General features: G+C 36.4%; 1 protein-coding gene and 1 long non-coding RNA gene across 2 annotated transcripts; one reads left to right on the top strand and one right to left on the bottom strand.

The window, feature by feature from the left end:
* Positions 1 to 111: 111 nt before the first annotated feature.
* LOC123520144 lies at positions 112 to 19,655 on the top strand. Its single transcript, XR_006679178.1, has 2 exons — positions 112 to 2,610; positions 19,467 to 19,655. It is a non-coding gene; the product is annotated as an uncharacterized LOC123520144 (long non-coding RNA).
* LOC123520140 (beta-1,4-mannosyl-glycoprotein 4-beta-N-acetylglucosaminyltransferase-like) lies at positions 16,008 to 22,324 on the bottom strand. The gene is made up of 3 exons (XM_045282081.1): positions 22,110 to 22,324; positions 19,473 to 19,547; positions 16,008 to 18,711 (listed from the first exon to the last, which is right to left on the bottom strand). Exons 2-3 carry the CDS (start codon positions 19,527 to 19,529, stop codon positions 17,524 to 17,526), a joined length of 1,245 nt encoding a protein of 414 aa, XP_045138016.1. The 5' UTR covers positions 19,530 to 19,547; positions 22,110 to 22,324; the 3' UTR covers positions 16,008 to 17,523.
* Positions 22,325 to 23,705: the final 1,381 nt, after the last annotated feature.

Here is a 23,705-nt window from a genome sequence, read left to right on the forward strand (position 1 = left end):
AGGTTAGATAATGTTGGGTTAAGTAAGTTATATATTAGTGACCCTGAGAAGGTATACTGTAGACTACGGATACTATATTCTCTCTCTCTCTCTCTCTCTCTCTCTCTCTCTCTCTCTCTCTCTCTCTCTCTCTCTCTCTCTCTCTCTCTCTCTCTCTCTCTCTCTCTCTAAAAAGATGACACCCATCTATATAACATCAGTAGCAGTTGCTCCCCTTATCTATTTGGTGGTAAGAGGTGATATTTAGCTTTATTTTAGCTTTCCCCACCTGAAAACCCCATTTTTCCCCTAGGTCCTCAAGATTGGACTAGGTAAAAGGCAAAAGTAATAGTAGCACTAAATAGAGCTGCATGGTCAGTTATATTATATACTAAATGTTAGCATAGATAAATAGGAAGCCACATCACTGCTTCTCCTCTAGTGACATCTTGATCTTGATCTTACTGCTTCCATCCTAAAGTAATTGAAAATTATACCTAACTCAGCCTAATTGATAATTGACAATTTAATGTGAAATGGGATGGATATGTCGCTCTGAGGGTAGGAGGAATATGGGGTTGAAAATACATCATCATTGGTGTGAAAACATTCTGATTTAATGAAGATGGTTTTGCATTCAAATGACAAAGAAAACAAGGCAGTTATTTAACATTTTTATTTGTATAAAATATATGAGTGCACTATTCAAGGTGACACAACTTTATGCTCTTAATTCTGAATATACTAACTATACAATAATGATACCATATAAATATTTGCATTCTGAAATTGTATATGAGCAGAAAGGTTGTTCTGTGAAATGAATCTAATGGATAATAAGACATGTATTCATGAAAAAAAAGTCACCAAATTTTGAGCACAATGAACCTGTGACACCTTATGAGGCACACTTGTTTATTGAATCTTTGTTCTCTAACAAATTTAGTCTAAGTGAAACATGTTAAGACCTTACAAAGTTTATTTTCGTTTTCATGACCATTGTAATATTTTGTACACAATCATGTATGTAATTTTATAAGATATTGAATGAATATATATTACAGATGAATGCTGTGGATGTGATACTGTTACTGGCAGATACTCTGCCCTTTGAGCTCAATGGTACTATTGCCATGTCAGAGGCCCTCTGGTACATGGGTTTATACTGGTACATTCATACTACACTGATGCTTCCATGAGTAGTATGTATCTGATCCAATATAATATTTAATTATAATTAGAAGGGTTTTCTTTGAATTATTGTTTATTTTTTTAATTTTAAGTAAGGTAGCTCAGCAGTGTGTTGAATAAAGCTTAAAAAGTTGCTACAAAGTTCATCTGTCACATAGATAATTGCAAATTATTATGTATGCTACAGGATGTCATGCAATCTTCATTTTGTACATGTACACAAGCTGTAGTGACTGATCATTATAGGCATGTGTAGCACCAAACTTACAGGTAATCAACAATCACTTCATTATCTGATTAATTTATAAGGAGGCAATATCTCAAATGCCTCATTTAAAAGCAGGGGCACATAGACTGCTTAATTGTACAGGTTCAAGGCACCTTACTGCATTGTAACCTGGCTCATATACTACTAAACTTTCAATAAATTGGAGTTGATCTGAAGCTGCATCCTAACAAGTAATGGTTTACTTTTGTTTATCAGTGTATTATATGAGGTGTCCGGAGTTAAGGGGCAATATTGCCAAATCTGTCATTCTTAGTGACGTGTACTATGCAATAGGCACATCCACTTTCTGTGATTTCCCTAAAATAGTGCAAGGTATACTGACCCTTTTTTTTTTTTTAAAAAGAGAATCAAGGATGTATTACCAGTAATTGCAAACAAAAATTCCTTATCATCATGTAGTGGCTGCCACAGGTAAAGAGGATGTAAATGTTCTTTGTAATTGAATTCTGTAATGATGCATTGATTATAATTATTATTCATTGAACAAATTCATCAATAATCAATGAATGATCATTAAATTTAAATGGAGACAAAAATTATAAACCATCAAAATAAATAAAAATCAACCTTATACCAACTCATATGCTGCAGTACAGAAATAGAAAGTATATATTGATTAACAACGAGTAGCTTTATTGGAAAAATATCATCTGCCTCACTAAGATCAGTCATTGATAAGTGGCATTGCTCCAACTCTTCTGAAGATGCAAGAAAACCTGACATCAACATCTAACTTTGTCTCAAGAGGTAAACAAGGGTAGTCTGCAGTGTGGTGATTCATTTTGATGTTATAGCACACAAGTTGTATCCAAAAAAAGGTTGTACACTGCTCCTGCCACTCCAGCTAGCCCCACCACACCATGCCTTATTAGTCATATAGAAACCCCTATTAACTGTTGTCAGGAGTTGTGTCACCCATATTAAAAGAATTCCTTCCCATTCTAATAGCAACAGATTCAAGGTTTTGAGTGAAGAAGGAAGTGGATACTGGTTGGAATATTGAGAGGCCAACTATCCAAGTTATGCACTCATACCTGTGAGTCATGTAAATGTTTGTGTATGCCTGGTGGACACCTAGACAACATCACAGCAACATGCAACAAGGCAGCCAGCGGAACAGAAGATAATGACCTTTTTCGTCATCTACACAGGTACTAAACTTTGTAGAGAACACTAGGTCTTAGGAAGTGATGGAAAGATAGATGATGATTCAGTAATACAAGACTAAATCCCAAAATACAGGGTGGTCTTGGTTTATGATGTCATTGACTTAGTATTTCATAGTTACGTCACCACACTGCAGTATGTGAAGAAGACAGCCTTGTTTGTATTTTGCCTATTGTGTGCCACATTTGCTTATGTTATATTAACTCTTCTTTGTGTTGACTTTTTGGAAACTTTTTGCTCTTCATTATGGGTGAGAAGTGAGATTTAATTCTCTCTCTCTCTCTCTCTCTCTCTCTCTCTCTCTCTCTCTCTCTCTCTCTCTCTCTCTCTCTCTCTCTCTCTCTCTCTGGCTACTAGACAATTTTTTTTAATTTTTTTTTTATACCATTTGGGCTTTTCACAGGAATTTATGAGCTAAAGGGGGTACTATTTGGGATAACTCCTGTGTCAAAGCCCACCAGCTAGGAAACCGTTGCCCCGAGTGAGGAAGCCCAACCTACACTCAGACCGTGGACAGGATTCGAACCCGTGTGCTTGGAGACCCCTCGGACCCCAAAGCATGCATGGTTCCACTGTACCACGTTTTACACCATATTGAAGAGAAACCATCTAGAATCAGGCGTTACTTGCTCAATAACTTAATTTTGCCTTGTATTTCCCAAGCCTAATTAAGGGAGACTCACATCTTAAGTACTGTATGTAATTGATCAAATGGCTAATATAAACAGCAGTAAGTGGTGAATCCTTAAGCTCATCTTGTTAATGTAAATGGCATTATGGAAGTATTATGAAAAATAGAAGGTTTTCATTATTGGAAGAAGGTCCCACCGTAAAGACTGTTAATGGCATTTATGAAGGAAATGTAGTAATAGAAGTTATCAAAGGAGAATGGATCAATATAACTCACTTTGTTACTAATAATTATTGAGCTGATAGTAACAATCATTTTTTTTTTCTAGAATCGGAATATACTATTTTCTGTAACAACATATATATCACAAAATAGAGCAAACCATCCATACTGTGATACAATATAAACAAGAGTACCAAACAAGGTTTTCAAACAACTTGCATTTCTTCATGGGGTGCAGATAAGCAGGGTTCCTCAGTATGATGGATAATTGAAGGATCTACCTCAAAATTAACATGTTAACCAGCAACCAGCAGAAATGTCTGATACTACCTACAATAACACTGTATACCTTTTCACATTTGTTAACTTTATCTAAGACCAGTATATATTAGTGGCAAATTGATAATCATATACATGTATTAATAGTTTTAGAGTAATAGGTCTGTGTTTATTAGAAGAGATACAGTTAACACAACTAATTTATCTTGATTCTAGGACCATGCCAGATTGAATGTCTTGTTGTGTCAGTCATCATGTAATATTAATGATAAGAAGAATGCAGCAACAAGCTTGGGCAGATGTGTATTTACCTAGTTGTAGTTTTACAGGGCCTGGGCTTTACGCTCGTGTGGTCCCGTCTCCATATCTACACTTATCCAATTTTTCTTTAACCCCTTCCTCGGCAGAAATGAGTATACTCGTTTTCACTGAATGTTCCGTTTTCAGTCATCAACGAGTATACTCGTCTAAAATTTGACCTTCAAAAACCAGCTACAGACGTATATATTCGTTTTCACTAAATGTTCTGTTTTCAGTCTTGACGAGTATACTCATCTAAAACTTGACCTTCAAAAACCAGCAACAGACGTATATATATACTCGTCGATTCTGAGCCTTTCTAAGCCATTCTACATGTGAAACGAGTATTCTCGTCAAATCGTACGCCTGGCAGAGGCGACAGGGTGGAGCAGTGGGATTTCAAGGACGCTCTTTCTTGACTTGCAATCACTGTCGTCGCATGGGTGTTGTTTTCATCCACATAACCACTCATTTTTTGTACCCTTTTCAAATAATTTACACCCCAAATATCTAGTTCTGAGGAAGATAGCAAATATGAACTTAACTTCAGAAGCTTGAATACTTCTGATGACACTGCCAGTTCATCAGACAATGAATATTTCTCGACAAGTGAGGAGGAGGAGGAGGAGGGAGGTGAGGGGAGAGCTTGGAGCTTATAGGAAGACGAGTTAACTCGTATATGTCTACAAAGGTATTTTCAAAATAAAAAGTTAACCACAATAATGGGGAAAAACAGTAATTATAAGCTGTTTTCATAATTAGCATGAAAAATACAAATAGAACCAAAATAAAAAAAAATTTGTCTGAAAAAATTGTTGGGGAAGGGGTTAAAGCTATGCACACTCTTTGCTGACACCACTTCTTCACTCAAACTGTTCCAAGTCTCAACACATCTTTGCGGGAAACTATATTTTTTAACAACTCTCAGACATCTTCCCTTCCTCAGTTTTTTACTATGCGATCTTGTGCTTCGGATGTCATATTTTTCCCTCAGGATCAGTTTCTCATTACCCACTTGATCCATTCTGTTAATCAATTTTTAAACTTGTATCAGACCCCCCTCTCTCCCTTCTCTGTTCCAAGGTTGGTAGATCTATAGCCTTTAGTCTCTCCTCATATGTCATTCCTTCAAATTCTGGAACCATTCTTGTAGCCATTTTTTGTAGTCTCTCCAACTTCCTTATGTGTTTCTTTTTATGGGGGGTCCACAACTCCTGCATATTGCAATCTGGGTTTTATCATAATACTTATCAATTTCTTCATCATTTCTTTGTCCATGTAGTGAAATGCTATTCCAATATTCCTTAGCAAATTATATGTCTCTCTGAAAATTCTATCAATATGGCTTACCAGTTGATTATTTTCTTCCATCGTCACTCCCAAATCCTTTTCCTTTTTTACTTTCTTCAGTTCTACTCCATCTCCCATCTTATAGATTCCCACTGGTCGTCTTTCACTCTTTCCCATTTCCATGACATGGCTTTTGTCCACATTGAATTCCATCTCCCATTTTTTACTCCATTCCCAGATCTTATTTTGGTCTTCCTGCAGTATTTCACAATCCTCTTTTTGCTTTATAACTCTGCACAGCTTCGCATCATCTGCAAACAGATTTATGTAGCTGTTAATTCTTTGTGGCATGTCGTTTATATATATATATGAGAAAAAGTATTGACACCAATACTCCACTTTCTACTGCTCTCCACTTGGACTTCATATCTTTAACTACCGTCCTTATTTCTCTTCCCCTCAAATAATTTTCCATCCATCTCAATGTGTTTCCTTTTAAGCCACCCTTCTCTAACTTCCATAGTAACCTTGCATGTGGCACTTTATCAAATGCCTTTTTTTTAAATCCAAATAAATAGTCAATCCATCCCTCTCTCTCTTGTACTCTATCAACTATTCTAGAGTAGAAACTCAGTAAATTTGTTACACACGACCGCCCTTTTCTAAAACCAAATTGGCTTTTTCATAATAATTTGTTGTCTTGGAGGAACTTGATCCATTGTTTCTTTATTACTCTTTCACACATCTTACATATTACACTAGTTAGTGATACCGGTCTGTAATTTAAAGGTTCTTCCTTCCTTCCACTCTTATATATGGGAACCACCTCAGCTCTTTTCCATTCTACTGGTACTGTTCCATTTTCTATTGAGCATTTATGTATATAGGACTTGCTAGTTCTTCCCTACATTCTTTCAGTATTCTGCCTGAGACTTCATCCGGTCCCATTGCCTTCTCTTCATCCAATTCCTTCATTAACTCTTTTATTTCAAGCTTGGTTACTTTAATCTCTTTCATATAGACAGTCTCTCTATTACCCTGTGGCCTTTCAAATTTGGATTCCTTAGTAAAGACCTCCTGAAATTTACTATTTAACAGTTCTGCCATACTTTTTGGGTCTTCCACCATCCCATTCTCTCCTTTTAACCTTTCTATTGTTTCTTTTTGCCTTATTTTTCCATTTATGAATCTGTAGAACAATTTTGGTTGCTCCTTACATTTTTCGACAATGTCCTTTTCATAGTTCCTCTCCTCTTCCTTCCTCACTTTAACATATTCATTTGTTGCCGTCTTGAAGTTTTCTTTTTTATTGGATTTCTATTTCTCCACCTTTTCCATGCTCCATCTCTTTTCTCCTTTGCCCTGGTACACCTTGCATTAAACCAATCTTTCTTTCCTTCTTTAGGTCTATATTTCGAGACATATTCCCTGACTCATGTTTTGTACATTTCCAAAAATAAGTTATATTTCTCTTGCACCCTCTCTGAGTTTTCCATCACCTCCGAGTTAACGTATGTGAAATAGTTCTTGAGATTCTCAATATCAGCCTTTCTTTAATTTAATCTGTCTCTATTGTATGATTCGTCTCTCATCTTTTCCCTCTTCTATATCCATTTCAAATATTACATGGTCACTCTTTCCCAATGGGCACTTATATCTTATATCATCGTTAATTTGTATAATCTTTGTAAAAACCAGGTCCAATCTCGCCGGCTCATCGTTTTCTCTGAATCTTGTGTTTTCCTTTACTCTTTGGTCCATCATAATATCTATCATTAAGTTCAGGAATCTTTCTCCCCAGGCTTCTTCCTTCCATACCACTTTCATAATTTTCCCAGTCCACTTCTTTACAGTTGAAGTATCCTACTAATATCACTTTTCTCCTTTCTTTAATGACTCTCGTTAGACTCCTTATTGTGTCGTATATCATGTCTTTATATTCTTGATTGGTCCATGAATTTGTTTTTGGTGGCACACATGTTCCAATAATTGTTAACTCTTTTTTCATTAATATGCATCTTAATATACAGTACTTCTGCTTTTCCTTCCCCATATTCCACTTGGTTTACAACCATCTCTTGCCTAACATTATCATGACTCCTCCTCCTTTACCCCCTCTGTCTTTCCTCCATACATTATATCTATTATCTATGTCTATTTTGATTGCCTCATTTAGTTTTGTTTCAGCCAGGCATACAATATCCAGTTTTTCTTTCTTTATGCAATCTTTTAATTCTAATTTACTTTATAGAACCCCATGTATGTTCGTATACATCATTTTTAGTTTCTTGCCCTTATCACTTTTAGTTAAACTTCCTCCACTGTTTCCTCTTCCTTCTCTTTTATGTACCATTTCCTTATCCTGTCTCCTAGAATTCTCCAAAAAAAATGCCTTTTTCTCCTCTGACCTTTCATTATTTTTTTCCCGTACTGCTGTTTCTCTGAGTTTTGTTGTTTTGTTGTTGTTGCTTGTGACTTTAGTAGTATTTCCTCTACTTTCTCTAGGTTCTGCCTATCTTCATCGTTTAGATCTTTGACTGATTTCATTTCCTCTTTTTCCCTTCTTGGTTTATATTTTACATTTTTTTCTTTCATTCCAAAAATGATTACTTTTTCTTTTCTGCAATTTCCCTTACTAGGTTTTCTTTTTTCTTAAGGACTCCTATAATTTTGTTTGCCATATTCTCATCTCTTTCTTTTAGATGTTCCTGGATCACCTCCTGAAAGTTATCCTTGTCTTTATCATCTTGGACTCTCCATGCCTGTACTTCTTTCTTAATCACGTCCTGTACTCTTTCCTCTTTTTTGTTAACTAGATCTTTCAGGTCCTCTTTTTCTTTCTCTACTTTATCAAGTAGAGAAAGTCCATCTGTTTCTTATATTTGGCTACTTCTTTTACTCAGTTCCGTGTTCTCTCCTCTTAGTCTAGCTTCATTTTCTTCCACTTTTTACATGCATTTGCCCTCTTGTTTGGTACATTTTAATAAAAAGTATGTATTGGTATACACCCATTGAGGTTAGTAGAAAATGACAACTTCCTTGCCCTATACAAACATAAGCTGTTTTAGGAATATCTTAAATTATAAATAGAGGCTCTAACAATGCCATGTGCAGCCAGACATCATGAAGCAACCTCAGCCTCAAATTTATATGGGCAGCCACAGTAGAGAACATTGTGAGGGCCACCACAATTGCAACAACACAGGGAAGCACGGTAATCTTTGCGGGCGTAACCGTGGCCATACAACGAGCAGAGAAGAGCAGTGATGCTTAGGATGGCCAAAGCACTAACAGTTCTGGCACAGGCAGATGGGGCGCAAGACATGATGGGAGAGTTTGTGACGCCAGAAAGAGATCCAAGCAACATTGTTTTGGGCTTTCCGACAATCTGGGGGTTAACGAGGTGTAGCAATGAACACTGACAGCGTCGTAATAGTTAAGTAGGTCAAGAAGATCAGCATCACAGCCTGACCAAGCCTTGTCATCAATCGGACAATCCTGGGGAGGGACAGAGATAGTGCCAGTACATATACTGAGACCGGCAGAAGGGAGCACTGGACAGGGCCAGCAAGTTAAACATGGCCTGAGACTCAACTACAGATTAGTATTTGGACAAAGCAAGAACAGTCAGGCTGGGTCCAGAAATGGACCTTGCCTGTACTTGGAGGTAGTGCTGAAAGAGAAGGGTATTTTCAGAGAGAGAGAGAGAGAGAGAGAGAGAGAGAGAGAGAGAGAGAGAGAGAGAGAGAGAGAGAGAAACTCTCCCAGCAGTTTGGGGAAAAAGAGATGTTAGGGAGAGAGAGATGAAACGCGTTATGAGAGGAGCTTGTCCGGGACAGCAGCAGCACCTTCCCAGAGGGAGGAGGAGCATAAGGACCCAAGGTAACAACTCAGAGCAGAGGAGGAGGAAAGAGAGGTTTGGAAAGCAATAGGAAAAGAAACAGAGAGATAGGGCAGAGGTAGACACGGGAGGAAAGAGGAACAGCAAGATGGGCATTAGAAACATAGGCAGCAAAAGAGATGAGGAGACAACAGGAGTGCGGTTAGAGTCCGTACAGAAGTAAAGGAGGACGAGGAATAACAAGGGCCAAACCCTGGGCAAGACAGGGGGAAGAGGGGGGAGCAACACAAGGAAAAGAAGGCATGGGAGATGAGGCAAGAGTAGGGACAGAGGATGAGGCAGAAGCTAGGAAGGAAGCAGAGGTAAAGGGGAGCATAGGAGAAGTAGAAGATGGTGGCTGAAGTTATTGGCAGCTACACCCCCATGAGGTGGGGCATATCATGGTGGAGAAAGAGAGAGATAGCATAGATATCAGGGTTGTGTGTGGCTGTTGAGCATTAGTATGTATTGGGGGAAAAAATTGTTCCCAGTGGCCTGTTGAACAGGCAGCGTAGTTGAGGCCAGTGACAGGAAAGGCAGGATATCAGGTTAATGAGGTACAGGTAATTCGATTTATGCGATAGATGTGTTCCAAGAGGCATCGCGTATATCAAAATTCGTGTAAAACAAATATGTAATTCTCATAAGAAACAATAGATAATAGGGGGGATGTGGGATGTGGTCCCAAAAAATTTGTACAAAATACCCTATTTATTTGGCAAAATTAACATGTTTTTATTATTTACCATTCTAAATACTAGAAGTGTATTTAAAGTAAAGGGAAAAAGTAAGAAATAATAAGAGAAAGCAAAAAATAATAAGAGAAAACAACAAAACAAAGAATATGTAAACACAACACTCCCCGCATCACTGCCTTCACCACTCACCAGTCAGTCACCATCTTCCTTCCTTTTATCAAAAATCCACTTAACAAAAATAACCTCACATGCAGAAGATGAAGGACGTTTTGGGGCCATCTGGGTGAATTATAGGCAGACTGAAGAGATTCCGTCTGTATTCAGTGCTGGCAGACTGCAAATGAGGCACGAGAAGAGCGGAGCTCCCACCTATCAGCCAGCAGCAGAACTTTCTGGCGCGGTTTGAAATTGTGTCTAGCGCTCAGTTTGAAAATGTGGTTGGGCCAAATGGCATGAGAAAACCGATCGCGCAAATTAAATTAACTATAATATTTTTTCAGTTGCGTTATAACAAAAACGTGTAAATCAAACACGCATAAATCGAATTACCTGTACAGACCCCAGAGCCCCTAAAGAAGTTATTTTCATTACTGGCCATGGTGAGCCACATTTAGAGAAGGGAAATGAGGTGGTCCATCCCTTAGACTCCTTTGGATGGGTAAGGGCAAAAGAAAAGCAGGGGTACTGTGCCTGTGGTCTACTGAGGCTGTTCATAACTGGGACGAACTCAGCCTCGCATTCCATTGGTACAGCTCTCATGCCTTGGAAAAAGGGAGGAAAAGGAAAGGAGAAAAAGAGGCAGGAAAATGTTTTTAATTTAGGGCTGCAGCCTGAGGCCATGGGGACATAGATAGTTCCAAGACATTAAGCTGCATGCCCCATCTACAAAGCCCTCCCACATCAGCAATGGAGTCTAGTCTGGGAAGTGTGTGTGTGTGTGTGTAATTCACCATGTTCACCCGCTGGTCACCCAGCCAGCCTTCCCCACTATGAAGCAAGCAAGTTCATAGACCAGTTTTTGGGTAGAACTGAGACCACAACGCATTCCACACACTGGGAAAGCGAGGCCACAACCCCTCGAGTTACATCCCGTACCTACTTGCTGTTAGCTGAACAGGGGCTACCCATTTGCCTCGCTGCTCCCAGGACTCGAACCCAGGCCATTTCAGTTGTGAACCGAGTGTGCTAACCACTACACTGTGTAATTCACTGTTCACTGTTTGATCTGCTGCAGTCTCTGACGAGACAGCCAGACGTTATCCTACGGAACGAGCTCAGAGCTCATTGTTTCCGATCTTTGGATAGGCCTGAGACCAGGCACACACCACACACCGGGACAACAAGGTCACAACTCCTCGATTTACATCCCGTACCTACTCACTGCTAGGTGAACAGGGGCTACACGTGAAAGGAGACACACCCAAATATCTCCACAAGATTTATATAAACAACACTCACATTGGGGTAAATGGTTATATTAATTTATTTGCTGATGATGTAAAACTGCTAAGAGTTATTAAAACCAGAGAGGACTGTCTGCTGTAACAGAAGACATTTGTGTGTGTGTGTGTGTGTGTTTACCTAGTTGTATTGTACACGATTTGAGCGAGGCTCATAGTGTCCTGTTTCCATGTCTCGTTTTATCTATTTTTTCCTTAATGTTATGCACATTAAGTGCTTTAACAACTTTATTATTCAATGCATTCCGCTTCTCCACCGTCCTGCGTGGAAAACTGTATTTTCCATTATCATTCACACACTGCCTCATCCTGATCCTCTTTGCATGTCCTCTTGTCCTTCCATCTTTTTTTGTCACCAGCACCAGGTCTTCTTTGTCTATCATTTTAAAGCCATTGACAATCTTGTACATTGTTATTAGGTCCCCTCACTCTCTTCTATCTTGTAAGGTTGGTAGTCCCATTTTCTTCAGCCATCTTCTTATCTTAGGTCCTTCAGTTCTGGCACCATCTTTGTAGCAATCTTCTGTATCTGTTCTAATCTTCTTATCTTTTTTAGAGCTCGGCAACCACATCACTGCTGCATATTCCAGCCTTGGACGTATCATGCTTGTGATGATTTCTTTCATCATATCTCTGTCCATGTATTGAAATGCCACTCTTATGTTAGTCAACATTTTATATGATATACCAAATATCTTGCTTGTGTGTGTTTTGGAGTTCAGATTTTCCTGTATAATCACTCCCAGATCTTTTTCCTCTTAGTCTTCATTATTTGTTCCTCTCCCATTAAATAGTTCCATATCAGTCTTTTTTTGGCTCTTTTCTAGTTCCATTTTATGACATTTCTTGGCATTAAACTCTAATTTCCACTTCCTACACCATTCATAGATCTTGTTTATGTCTTCTGTTACAGCAGACAGTCCTCTCTGGTTTTAATAACTCTTAGCAGTTTTACATCATCAGCAAATAAATTAATATAACCATTTACCCCAATGTGAGTGTTGTTTATATAAATCTGAAACATAATGGGGCTAACACTGACCCTTATGGCACTCTGCTTGTTACTTTAACGCAATGTGAGTATGTATCTCTAATCACAGTACTCATCTCCCTATCCTTCAAATAATCTCTTGTCTATTCTAGCAATGTTCCTTGCAGTCCTCATATGTTCTCTAGTTTCCAAAGTAGTCTTCCTCATTCTAGTTTCCAAAGTAGTCTTCCATTAGGAACTTTATCAAAAGTCTTTTTATTCATGTATACTATGTCCATTCATCTGTCTCTGTTTTCCAGTCCTGCAATAACTCAAGTAAAAGCTTAATAAGTTTAATACACATGAACTCCCTGGCTTGAACCCAAATTGTCTGTTCGATATGACTTGTTCCTCTTCTAGATATTTAACCCATTTTTCTTTGATAATTATTTCACACAATTTCCCCAAAACACTTGTAAAGGCGTTTTCAGTAGCGGCGCGGCTGGGGGCAAACGGAGTCAAACGGAGGCAAGTTTTGGCAAATGCCTTTCCAAAGCATTTGAGAGGTTTGGCAAACGTTTTTTAGCCAATCAGCGTGGAGCAACCCCATCAACCTCATGGAATGAGATCAAGGAGTTACATTTTGAATAAAACTGAATAGTTAGACATATGTTAGGCCATAGAAGTGGGTACTGTAGATGTAGATTTACGTTTACATATTGTGCGGCATACTGGAGAGAACCGATATAAAAAATACGGCGTGAAATAAATAAAGGAGCTGGTGGTAGCTGGTGACATGTTGCATCTATCTGTCCTTGTTGTGGGTGTTGTTCGATTCCATATTTCTAGCCGTGACTTCGATACAATAATAGTTACTTTTCTATTATTAGGTGAAAAAATGATAATATTTTTGCAAATCCTTGTATCATAAAGTAATGAATGATGGTAAAAATAGATTATCTGCTAATTATTGACGTAATTCAATTATACAGGCATCAGAAAACTGCAGCCATACATCTACAATGGAACACCTTCAAAACAAGCCGGCGTAGATCAAACCACTTCCAGGACTGAAGACCTGTTGTTTTTTATGAGTATTGCGCTGCTTAGCCCTCAGCATATACAAATGATGAAACACTGGTGACATATAATACTCCCCATCAAGGAATAAATCTCCAAACTCTTCCACTATGCTGCTGTGTTTACGTCTTGACCACAGTGCTGGCTCAGGCAACTGATGTGTACGATAACTTCTCCCAGGGATTGAGATCACAGTGACACAGTCGTCTGGCACCACCGACGGTGTCCTCAGCACTATCCTGTTCAGCGTGAACTCAAACGTGTTTGGCCTTGCGGTGACGCTACTGAAAACGCCTTAAGTGACACTGGTCTGTAGTTTAGTGGTTCAGTTGCCTTTCCTTCTTTAAATATCGGTTTTGTGTTGCCTCTCTTCCATTCTAGTGGAACTTTCCCTTCATTTATTGAACTTGTAATTATTTCCCAAATTGGATCCAGTTGTTACTCTTTACATTCTTTTAACACCCAGCCTGATACACCATCTGGCCCTATTGCTTTTCTGACTTCCATTTTATCCAATAATCTTCCAGTATCCTCCTTGTGCACTGTAATTTCTTGTAATCCTTGGTAATGCAGTGTCTTATTAGGTTCTGCAAAATCTTTTGCAGTGAACACCGTTTTGAAGCTTTAATTCATTATTTCAAACATTTCCTTCTCTGTTTGGTATGTCTTCCCTCTATTTTTTTTGTTTCCTTGTTTTTCATTTTGCCATTTATAAACTTGTAGAAAAGTTTGAGTTCATCTTTTTTATTCACCACATCTTTCTCAAAATTTCTTTCTTCGTCTCTCCTTAGTCAAATATATTCATTTCTCACATCCTTATACTGCCATCTGTTGTCATTTCTGTTGTAGAGTTTCTTCCAAGCTTTATCTTTTGCCTTCTATGCATCTAGCATTGTACCAAGCATGTATTTTTCTTAACTCTACAAAAAGGTACCTATTTTTTTATTCCATTATATTTTAGTAAGAATATTTCATATTTCCCTGTATTGTCTTTCTGTACATAACGTTTCTCCACTCAATATCAGCAAAAAAGATCCTTAATTTTTCAAAATCTGCTCTTGCATAATTTAATCTCTCTCCTTTGTAGTCATCTCTAACTTATCCCATCCTCCTCCTGTATATGCATCTCTAACATCACATGATCACTTCTTGCCATTGGACTAAGGTATTGTATGATTGGTGGTGGCTCTGGTTTCTTTGTGAAAACTAGGTCAAGCAACAATGGTTCTTCTCCCCTGTACCTTGTTGACTCCTCCACCCACTGATCCATTGTATTAACCATAGTAAGCTGTAACACTTGCTCCACTGTCCAGCATTATCCATTACTTCCATCTCTCTCCAGTTTACTTTTTTACAGTTAAAGTCTCCAACTAAAAGTATTCTTCCATCTCTTATTATTATGTTATCTAGGCACTTAATCACCTCTTTGCATATCTATGTTCTATTATGTTCTCCAGTTCCCCATGTAGCTGTCTTACATGGCACATATGTAACTAAGATTTTTCTCTTCTTCAATTCCTGTTTTGATTGTTACTCCAATTACTTTCACTTTGTCTTCACCATATTGCATATCCTCCACACATATATTATCACGAACCATTATTAGCACCAGAAAAATCCTTGTCCATAATATCCTCAGTCAGTCTCCTTAATCCAACAGGTGTTTCAATGTACCGCTGGTTTCCACATGAAGGCTTATGTTTTGATTCTGTCATACATCTGGCAGCACTACTCAGTTCCATCTTTTTTATTTTATTTATTTATTTTTTTTTTTCTCTCTCTCTCTCCAGTCTATATGATCCAAAACTTAAAAATTTTATATGGAAACAGGAGAACCTATGGCCCCTTCCCCCTCTGTACATACGTCTAGGTCAGGCTCCAACTCCTTTTATAACTTTTCCCTGCGAGTTGTTCAGAGACGATTTGCCGCCACGGTGTATATGCAGTGTGTGTGTGTATACATGAGGAAACAGCTGCTTCATATGCTCTTAATGTGATGCCAGGATAAGTTCTTAACAGTTTTGCAATATATTTGAAAACACACTGAAGCCACAAAACCATTGATAATTATCCTGACATTGAGTTGTTTAAGCATACACTGAGTTGTGGAGTAGATTAGGGGTTTTCATTCATAACTTGGGCAACTGATAAATGAACATTAGATTTGCCTAACGCAAGTATAGCAGCCTGGCTATCAGTTACAAGTAAATCAATGGCATATCTGTATGTCAATCTGATTGACTTTATAAAGGTGTTATACATTCACAGCCTATTCATTATTTACTCTTTAAGACCTTCAATGTAATACAAAAAAAAAAAAAAAAAAAAAAAAAACTAGAGCCTAGATTTTGAATAAACCCTAGGCATATATCTTCAAAATAATTATATGATGCCCACAAGTATTAATACTGATAGCTGGAAATTTATTTGACAATGAAGAAAACTAAGCAAAGATAACTTTAAGAAATGATGCAGGTAAAAGACAGTGAGGGAAGGGGAAGTACCTATGCTCTAATGTGTCTAATGTGTTAGACGAAGAATGGCAAAACTTAAGGGAAAATAAATAATTTAAAACGACACCATCTATATACCAGTCTCATCCTTTTCATTACATGCACATTAACTTTAGTACTGAATCATGGTAATGTTATTTGATTCTAAGCTCTAGGACTAATTTTCATCTCTTTAACATTTCATATAACTACAAAGGCCTACTATTTATGGCACAAGAAGAAAACAAGGCCATGAAATATTATGATATGTGATGACTGTGGTAGATCTGCAATAGAATTTGAGAATCATCAACAGTATTCTGCAATTGTTAGTATACCTAGCTTGTTTCTTCAAACCACATATTGGAAGACATTGGAGTTACTTAATGATATATAACTAGACCAATATGGTATAAAAATATACACATACATCCAAAATCTAAGACTAAAACTTCTAGTAAGATCCAATATTAAAACATTGCCGAGTAAATTATTTTTAACTTTGTCTCATAAGTTGCCAAATGTACTATTAAAAAGAAGAACTATAAAAGGTGAATTTTCAGTTACATCATCTGGGAAATGGGCTTTGCTAATTTCAAATAAAACAGGGCAAGGCATGCTAAATCTGTCAAATCACAGCTTCATTTAAGTACTATTTATGTTTGACATTGAATTGTGTTTTGTTAACTTTACCTGTATCAGGAACTATGATACCTAGATGCACCAAGCAAAATCAAAATGATCAAATTACATATTTGAAAGCAGCAAGAAACTATATAAGTAATCACATGAATAATGTCAAGGCTGTTATTTTGTCAGGAGGGTTTCATGCCAGCCAAGCATTCCTTCTCTTACCCATCATAATCACATGAATTACATGATTTATCAAAGAAATTTAATACCATTATTTTTCATAGCTGAGTTGACATTTCATAATAATATAACTTACTCAACTACCAGATGACTAACCAATTGCCTACATAATAGCACATTACATTGATGGTAATCTATCAGCAGCCTAGCTTGTGAGTTTTTATGCCTGACATGAGTGAAAAATTTCACCTTTTGGTTTATTCTTGATACAATGTATACTCTTTGAACAGAAATTGCTTCTTTGAGATTCTCACCACATACGATGAAAGTTTTATCTCAGGATAATTGAATGCACATACATATACCATTCCAAACTGTCAAACACAACGTTCATGAAATTGTAATTCTAACATTCTAACATCTTGATATCCTTCAGATCACAATCTCCTTGTATTTGGTATCTCCTACAGGAAGCTTTTGTTGTTATAAAAAAAATATATGTATATATATACTCATTACCACTTATAACATGAATATACATTAATAAAATTCCTCATGTATAACAATGATATTCTCTGTTTATAGACTGCAGAAAGAGGGTTTTCTGATAAGTCAGCTTGAATTTATTAGCCATGGAATTATCTATAGAAATATTTGAAAGTACTCTTAATTAAAATAAACAATATTTGATTTGCATCTCAAGTTGCTAATAAACAATCTTTACTTTGATGCTGGTTGCCCTCATTTCTCCATTAAATATAAACGAGAATATTGAGAAGGCACTAAATAATATTATGGATGGACATAGTCTCATATGGGTTCACCATCAAGTAACTGAAACGATCATGATTTTGCCACATGAAAGATGGCAAGGTGTCCTTTCTAGGGAGATTCACACTTCCGACTGGATTAAGATTTTCATCCTGAGCAAACTTTACAAGTCTCTGAATGAAAGGCAACATACTAGAGGGTGAGTCTAAGAACCATTTTGGCCTCAGACCCTGAGGGAAGTTTATAAATTTTTCAAAAATGCTCTGAGCAGATATACAGAGATGGCACTTCCAACCCACTTCAGGAATTGTCCATTCTTGAACTGGTTGGTCTTTAGTGTTAAGAAAATCCCTGCTTTCTTTAGATATATTCCCATCCTGTAACTCTGACACCTGGTACTGAAAAGCATTGGCAAAAAACTTTACAGACAAGATACATATCTGAGGTATGTTTGTGCCATTTCTATTGTTTTCTACCCTCCAGAAGAATCCATAAATATATTGTTTGAATTGGCATCTGATTGGAAGTGGATAGCCTTGAAATAGCTTTAGGAAGACCAACACATCACGACTTATTATCTCCTCACCACTTGTTAAGATGAGGAGGTCATCAGGGCGGATGTCACTAAGCAGGCGCAAACCATCATGAACAATCTCTTGGATATGAGAGGAATTCCTTAAGTAGCTTTCCCTAGCAGGAACATAAATAAATTTGTCTTGATGATCTCCAAGCCAACCATTTTTTAGTTTGTCTAGAAGTGGAAGAGAACCATTGTTGTTCAATTTTCTCTCCCCTATAATGAAAACATCTACCAAATCTCTAAGTCCATTCACATTTGCCTCAAAGATATCAAACTCATGAGACAGTGGCAGTAACAGTATAACACGCTTCACTCTCCTCCTGAGTTGTAGGCTCTTAACCATTTCAGGTTCATGTATCCATGCAGAACTTTGTAATACAGCTGGGATGCCACACCTTCGTCCTAACCATCCAGTGTGACAAACACACTGAGTTTCTGAGCTTTTACCCACCACAGTGCCCTCCCTGACACACAATTCCTTTCCAAATGAGGCATAATAATAGTATGATGGCTGGTCCTTCAAATGTAGAATGCTCTGTCCACCTTCACTAGATAATCTCTGTAGGAATTGTTGTGGGGGATCCAGAGGTTGTGAAAAGAACCACAGCACTACAAAAATCTGCAACACAAAATATATCAGATATGGAAAGCTTAAAGAAATATATACCTAAAAAGCAAGCAAAAAATAGATTAGATTCCCACAAGTTGATCAGAGATTTCCTTGGTATCCTTATCATCGTATTGCATGCCTTTCATACATGCCTGCCTGCTAATGTCAGTGTTGTTCACTCTAACAACCTCCCTACACAAGTGTAAACCTCTAAAATCCTATGCCACTTAACTTTTTTGCTCAAAAGTCCTGTCACTTAACTTTTTTGCTCAAAAGTCCTATGTCGCTTAAGTTTTTTGCTCAAAAGTCCTATGCCACTTAACTTTTTTAAGTCAATCTCTAAAAACTAAACTTTACTATTTCTTCTAAATATTCCAAGTTAAAGCCATCATATCTCTGTGGTCATTATATAAGACTATGTAATTTTATTATTTTTAATTATCAATTTTAAGGGGAGCAGCTATAACAGTTGTTTGGGAGGAATAAAGAAAGTCAGCAACATAAGTAACTGTTGATATTACCTAGATTCATTCTAGGTCAGAAATAAAGCTAAACCTCAGTTTATCCCAAAGCCTGTTAGATTCTACATCTGTTACCAAAAAAGCTATTTACTGAAATCCTCTACCAATGTACTTTTTGTTACACCTTATAATATTGAGATGACCAATGATACTATCAGCATATAAATGTTTTGTATATTTTCTAAAATAACCTGAAAGAATCATTCCCATTACTTATACTCTACCTGTTGTTTTCCTATCAAGACCTACCTGGGCCACCACCACCACCACCACGATGCACCGGCACCGCACCTTGAGCCGCACCATGTTGCTGGCTGGCTCCTCCTGTAAAATTACCCTGATCAGTAATTAAAAAAATTCTAAGATCAAGTGACCTTATCTACTATACAATTTATCATGTTTCTGTAAACTCAATATGAAGAAAAGTTTTGATATATCTTTCATTTATCCCTCTTAACATTGTAAATAACAAAGACCAAAATACACAATTTGTAATGAAGACTATACATGGAGTGCCATAGACAAACCAGAATACAGTTTCACTTTTTAACATGTTTACAGATTTTAAGAAAATAAACCATGGAGAATAATACTTCAATAAGAAGAATTTCCTTGCCTCATTGCAGAATACAGAAGGGATTCCTACTCTCTTCCTTTTGTTTTTTTTTGTTACTTCTTATGACAAAGGCACTAATTTCCCAACTTAACTGCAAACTTTGTAGCTAGAATAATTATCCCTACTACAAAGGGAAGCTCAATCATAATATAAAATATGAATTTAAAGATACAGTACTAAACAGAATTAAATATAAATTTGGCTGGTAAACCATTAACCTCCACCACCCGACTACTTCATGCTACCCATTAAAATTCTTTGCAGTGATGTATTCCATGCCCTTGCAGATCTAAACCCACAAAAGATTGATGGACCTGATGGAGTTCCTCCTACTGCTCTCTGAATCAGTGCCCCCATGCATCTTCCCTATAAAAGCATTTTGTATTGACCCACTATTTTGAGATGGAGTAAATTCAAGATCAAGAATGAGTCATCACAAGAACAACAGGGTCATGTACATACCTCTTCATTATGTTTACCAAGTTTTCAGAACTTGATATATACTGCATAATATTCTGCAACCTTAATCTTATCTGACAAGTAAATATTAACCTCAGAAGATAATGCAATTTTATCTCCATGATATCCAAGTTTTATAATGATCTGTCTTCAATCTTAATGTCAAACATTGAGATATTAGATAAATGAAATCTTCAACAGTCTGATTGACAAAAAAGTATTGCACCACTACAAAATAGTTTCCTAAAAACATTTCTTCTATAGAATCTGTTGCAAGTTACTCCTTTAGTATTACAGCCAAGTGCTAGACTGGCACTGCAACGCCAAAGACGAGGAAATGGGCTAGTTTATGTTAGGTTTTGTCAAGAATCTATCAAACATTGTATTTTGATTCCTAGAACACTAAATCAGCAATAAACAACAAAACAAACGGTATTATTCCAGTGTTTCACCACATTCCACTAGGTGTTTTTTACCCACCTCATGAGATAGAGCTCCTCATTACGAGTATTTTGAATCACATATTTATAAGGCGCAACCTATTTATAATGGCGATACCGAATTTAAAAGATTTAATTGTATTTTTGGCGATCTCTCCCGAGTCAATAGAACAGAGGCAGACTGGCAGCGGCTAGCGTGCGGGCCAACATTAGTGACTCGTTTTGTTTGAGCTATTGTTTCCACTGATTGGTTACTTCCGTTTGAAAGTGAACCGGCAGCCAATGTAAAAAAAATCATAATTTATTCAACCAATCACAGTGGCCTTGAGGCTCGCAGTATGAATTTGAATTCAGTTTGAGGCAAGATGTCCCACTGTGCAGGTTGTGAACTGCATTACTTCAAAGTTATCGCTGAGTTTTTCAAGGACTCTGTTAAATCCGTACAGTTTTTACGTTATCACGGCGTTCTACCTACTGTGGTGCAGTGTCCTACTTGTCACCAAGACTGTACGTACAGGTAAGTGTTTTTTATCCACCTCATGAGATACGTTAAGTTAAGTTAGGTTGGGTTGGGTTGGGTTAGGTTTGGGTTGGGTTGGGTTACGTTTGGATTGGGTTGGGTTAGGTTAGGTTAGGTTTGGAGTGTGATAAAAAAAAACTGGGTGATATGCACCAAAAACAAGTGGTAAATTAATTAAAAGCAAGTCGAAATCTACCAGAAAAAATTTGTTTCGTCCAGAAAAGAGAATGTGGCGAAACACTGGAAATTTATCAAACTCCCTATATTTAGGGGAATTCCTGTATTACTAAGAAATTTACGTAAACTGATTTTTTGTGAAGCCTTTCGATGGTCCAATGCTGACTTTGCATTCTAAGCATCTAAATACAATGACTGATGCCTTCCTTATTAAATTAACCATAAAGTAATTTTACGTAGGGTGTGGGATGAGGTAAATTTGCGAGAAAAACATGTAGATTAAAAAAAAAAACTGGTCACAATCTTCTATAAAACAATTAATTGGTTCGTCTGGAATAGCGAGACTGGTGCGCAAGAGTAAAAAAAAAAAAAAAAAAAAAAAAAATTCCGCACGTATTTCTTAGGTAAAAATTGATATGTCGTGTCATAAGATACTGACAAGGATTAACAGTAAATCTCAAACTCAAATCTCTTCTTGAAGCTTCTGTCAATGCGTGATTCCTTCATGTGTACGATTTCTACACCTGCAGATTTCTAAACATGTGGGAAATGTCTTGAAGAAGAAATCTGGGGGGATGGTTTTGTTGCAGTGGTCAGAATGGCGTATCTTAACTATATTAACTACTACACTGCTACTTTATCCTCCTGGTGATGAAAACCAAGGCATATCTTACCTGAGCTAAGGCAAGGCGAACGTTGTTTACATATGGACGAGGCTGAGCGGCGAGGCAACGGAACAATGCCGACGTACAATAACAACTTAAAATGCTGCTTTCCTTTTTTACGGCTTGGCTTGTTCATTCAGTCAGTTATACCAGAAATTTGAACTGCTACATCTCCACCCAAAGGAAGAACTTGTATGTATTCAGTAGATAACTTTTCTGAAACTATAAAAATAAATATATATATATATATATATATATATATATATATATATATATATATATATATATATATATATATATATATATATATATATATATATATATATATATATATATATATATATATATATATATATATATATATATATATATATATATATATATATATATATATATATATATATATATATATATATATATATATATATATATATATATATATATATATATATATATATATATATATATATATATATATATATATATATATATATATATATATATATATATATATATATATATATATATATATATATATATATATATATATATATATATATATATATATATATATATATATATATATATATATATATATATATATATATATATATATATATATATATATATATATATATATATATATATATATATATATATATATATATATATATATATATATATATATATATATATATATATATATATATATATATATATATATATATATATATATATATATATATATACTAGGCAGTACTACTGCTACTACTGTAGGTACAACAACAACAACAACAACAACAACAACAACAACTACTACTACTACTACTACTTATATTACCTCTATCCACTATATACTACTACTACATACTACTACTACTACTACTACTACTACTACTACTACAACTACCAAACTTACTATTATACCACTACTACTACTACTACTACTACTACTACTATATTACTGTAAGTACTACTACTACTACTACTTTTACTACTAATATATTACTACCAGTAATAATAATAATAATAATAATAATAATGTAAAGTGACAATAGTATTAAAATAATGTTTGAACAAGTGATAACGTTTTTACACACAAAAACCACTAGAGCAGTGGTTCCCAAACTGGGGGAAATTTCCCCGTGGGGGGAAATTTGAAGCTACCAGGGGAAATAATTACACTATCTACAAACTAAAAAAAAATCTGTCAAATCAAAAGTCCTTTTATTTGTTACTAACCTCTCTCTATGGCTATGCTTAGTTGTTACTAACTGCTCTCTATCCACTTTACTCTGTAACTATAAGTTTATCAGTATATTTGTACATTTGAAAAATAAATTAGTAAATAGTCTCAGTGTGTTTTAACTGCTCTTTCTCTCATACACATGAAGGGGGAAATCTGGATGGTTGAACTGGGTGCAGGGGAAATGACAGAAAAAAAGTTAGGAAACCACTGCACGAGAGAGAGAGAGAGAGAGAGAGAGAGAGAGAGAGAGAGAGAGGGCGAAGATGGTAATAACAATTAAGGCATCACAGAAGGTAATCAGAAGACAGTTATGTAGCCTTGACAGCTATGGTGAGGCTTACATGCAGCCTCGGGCA

Source organism: Portunus trituberculatus, chromosome 46 (genome assembly GCF_017591435.1).
Source record: "Portunus trituberculatus isolate SZX2019 chromosome 46, ASM1759143v1, whole genome shotgun sequence".
NCBI lineage: Eukaryota > Metazoa > Arthropoda > Malacostraca > Decapoda > Portunidae > Portunus > Portunus trituberculatus.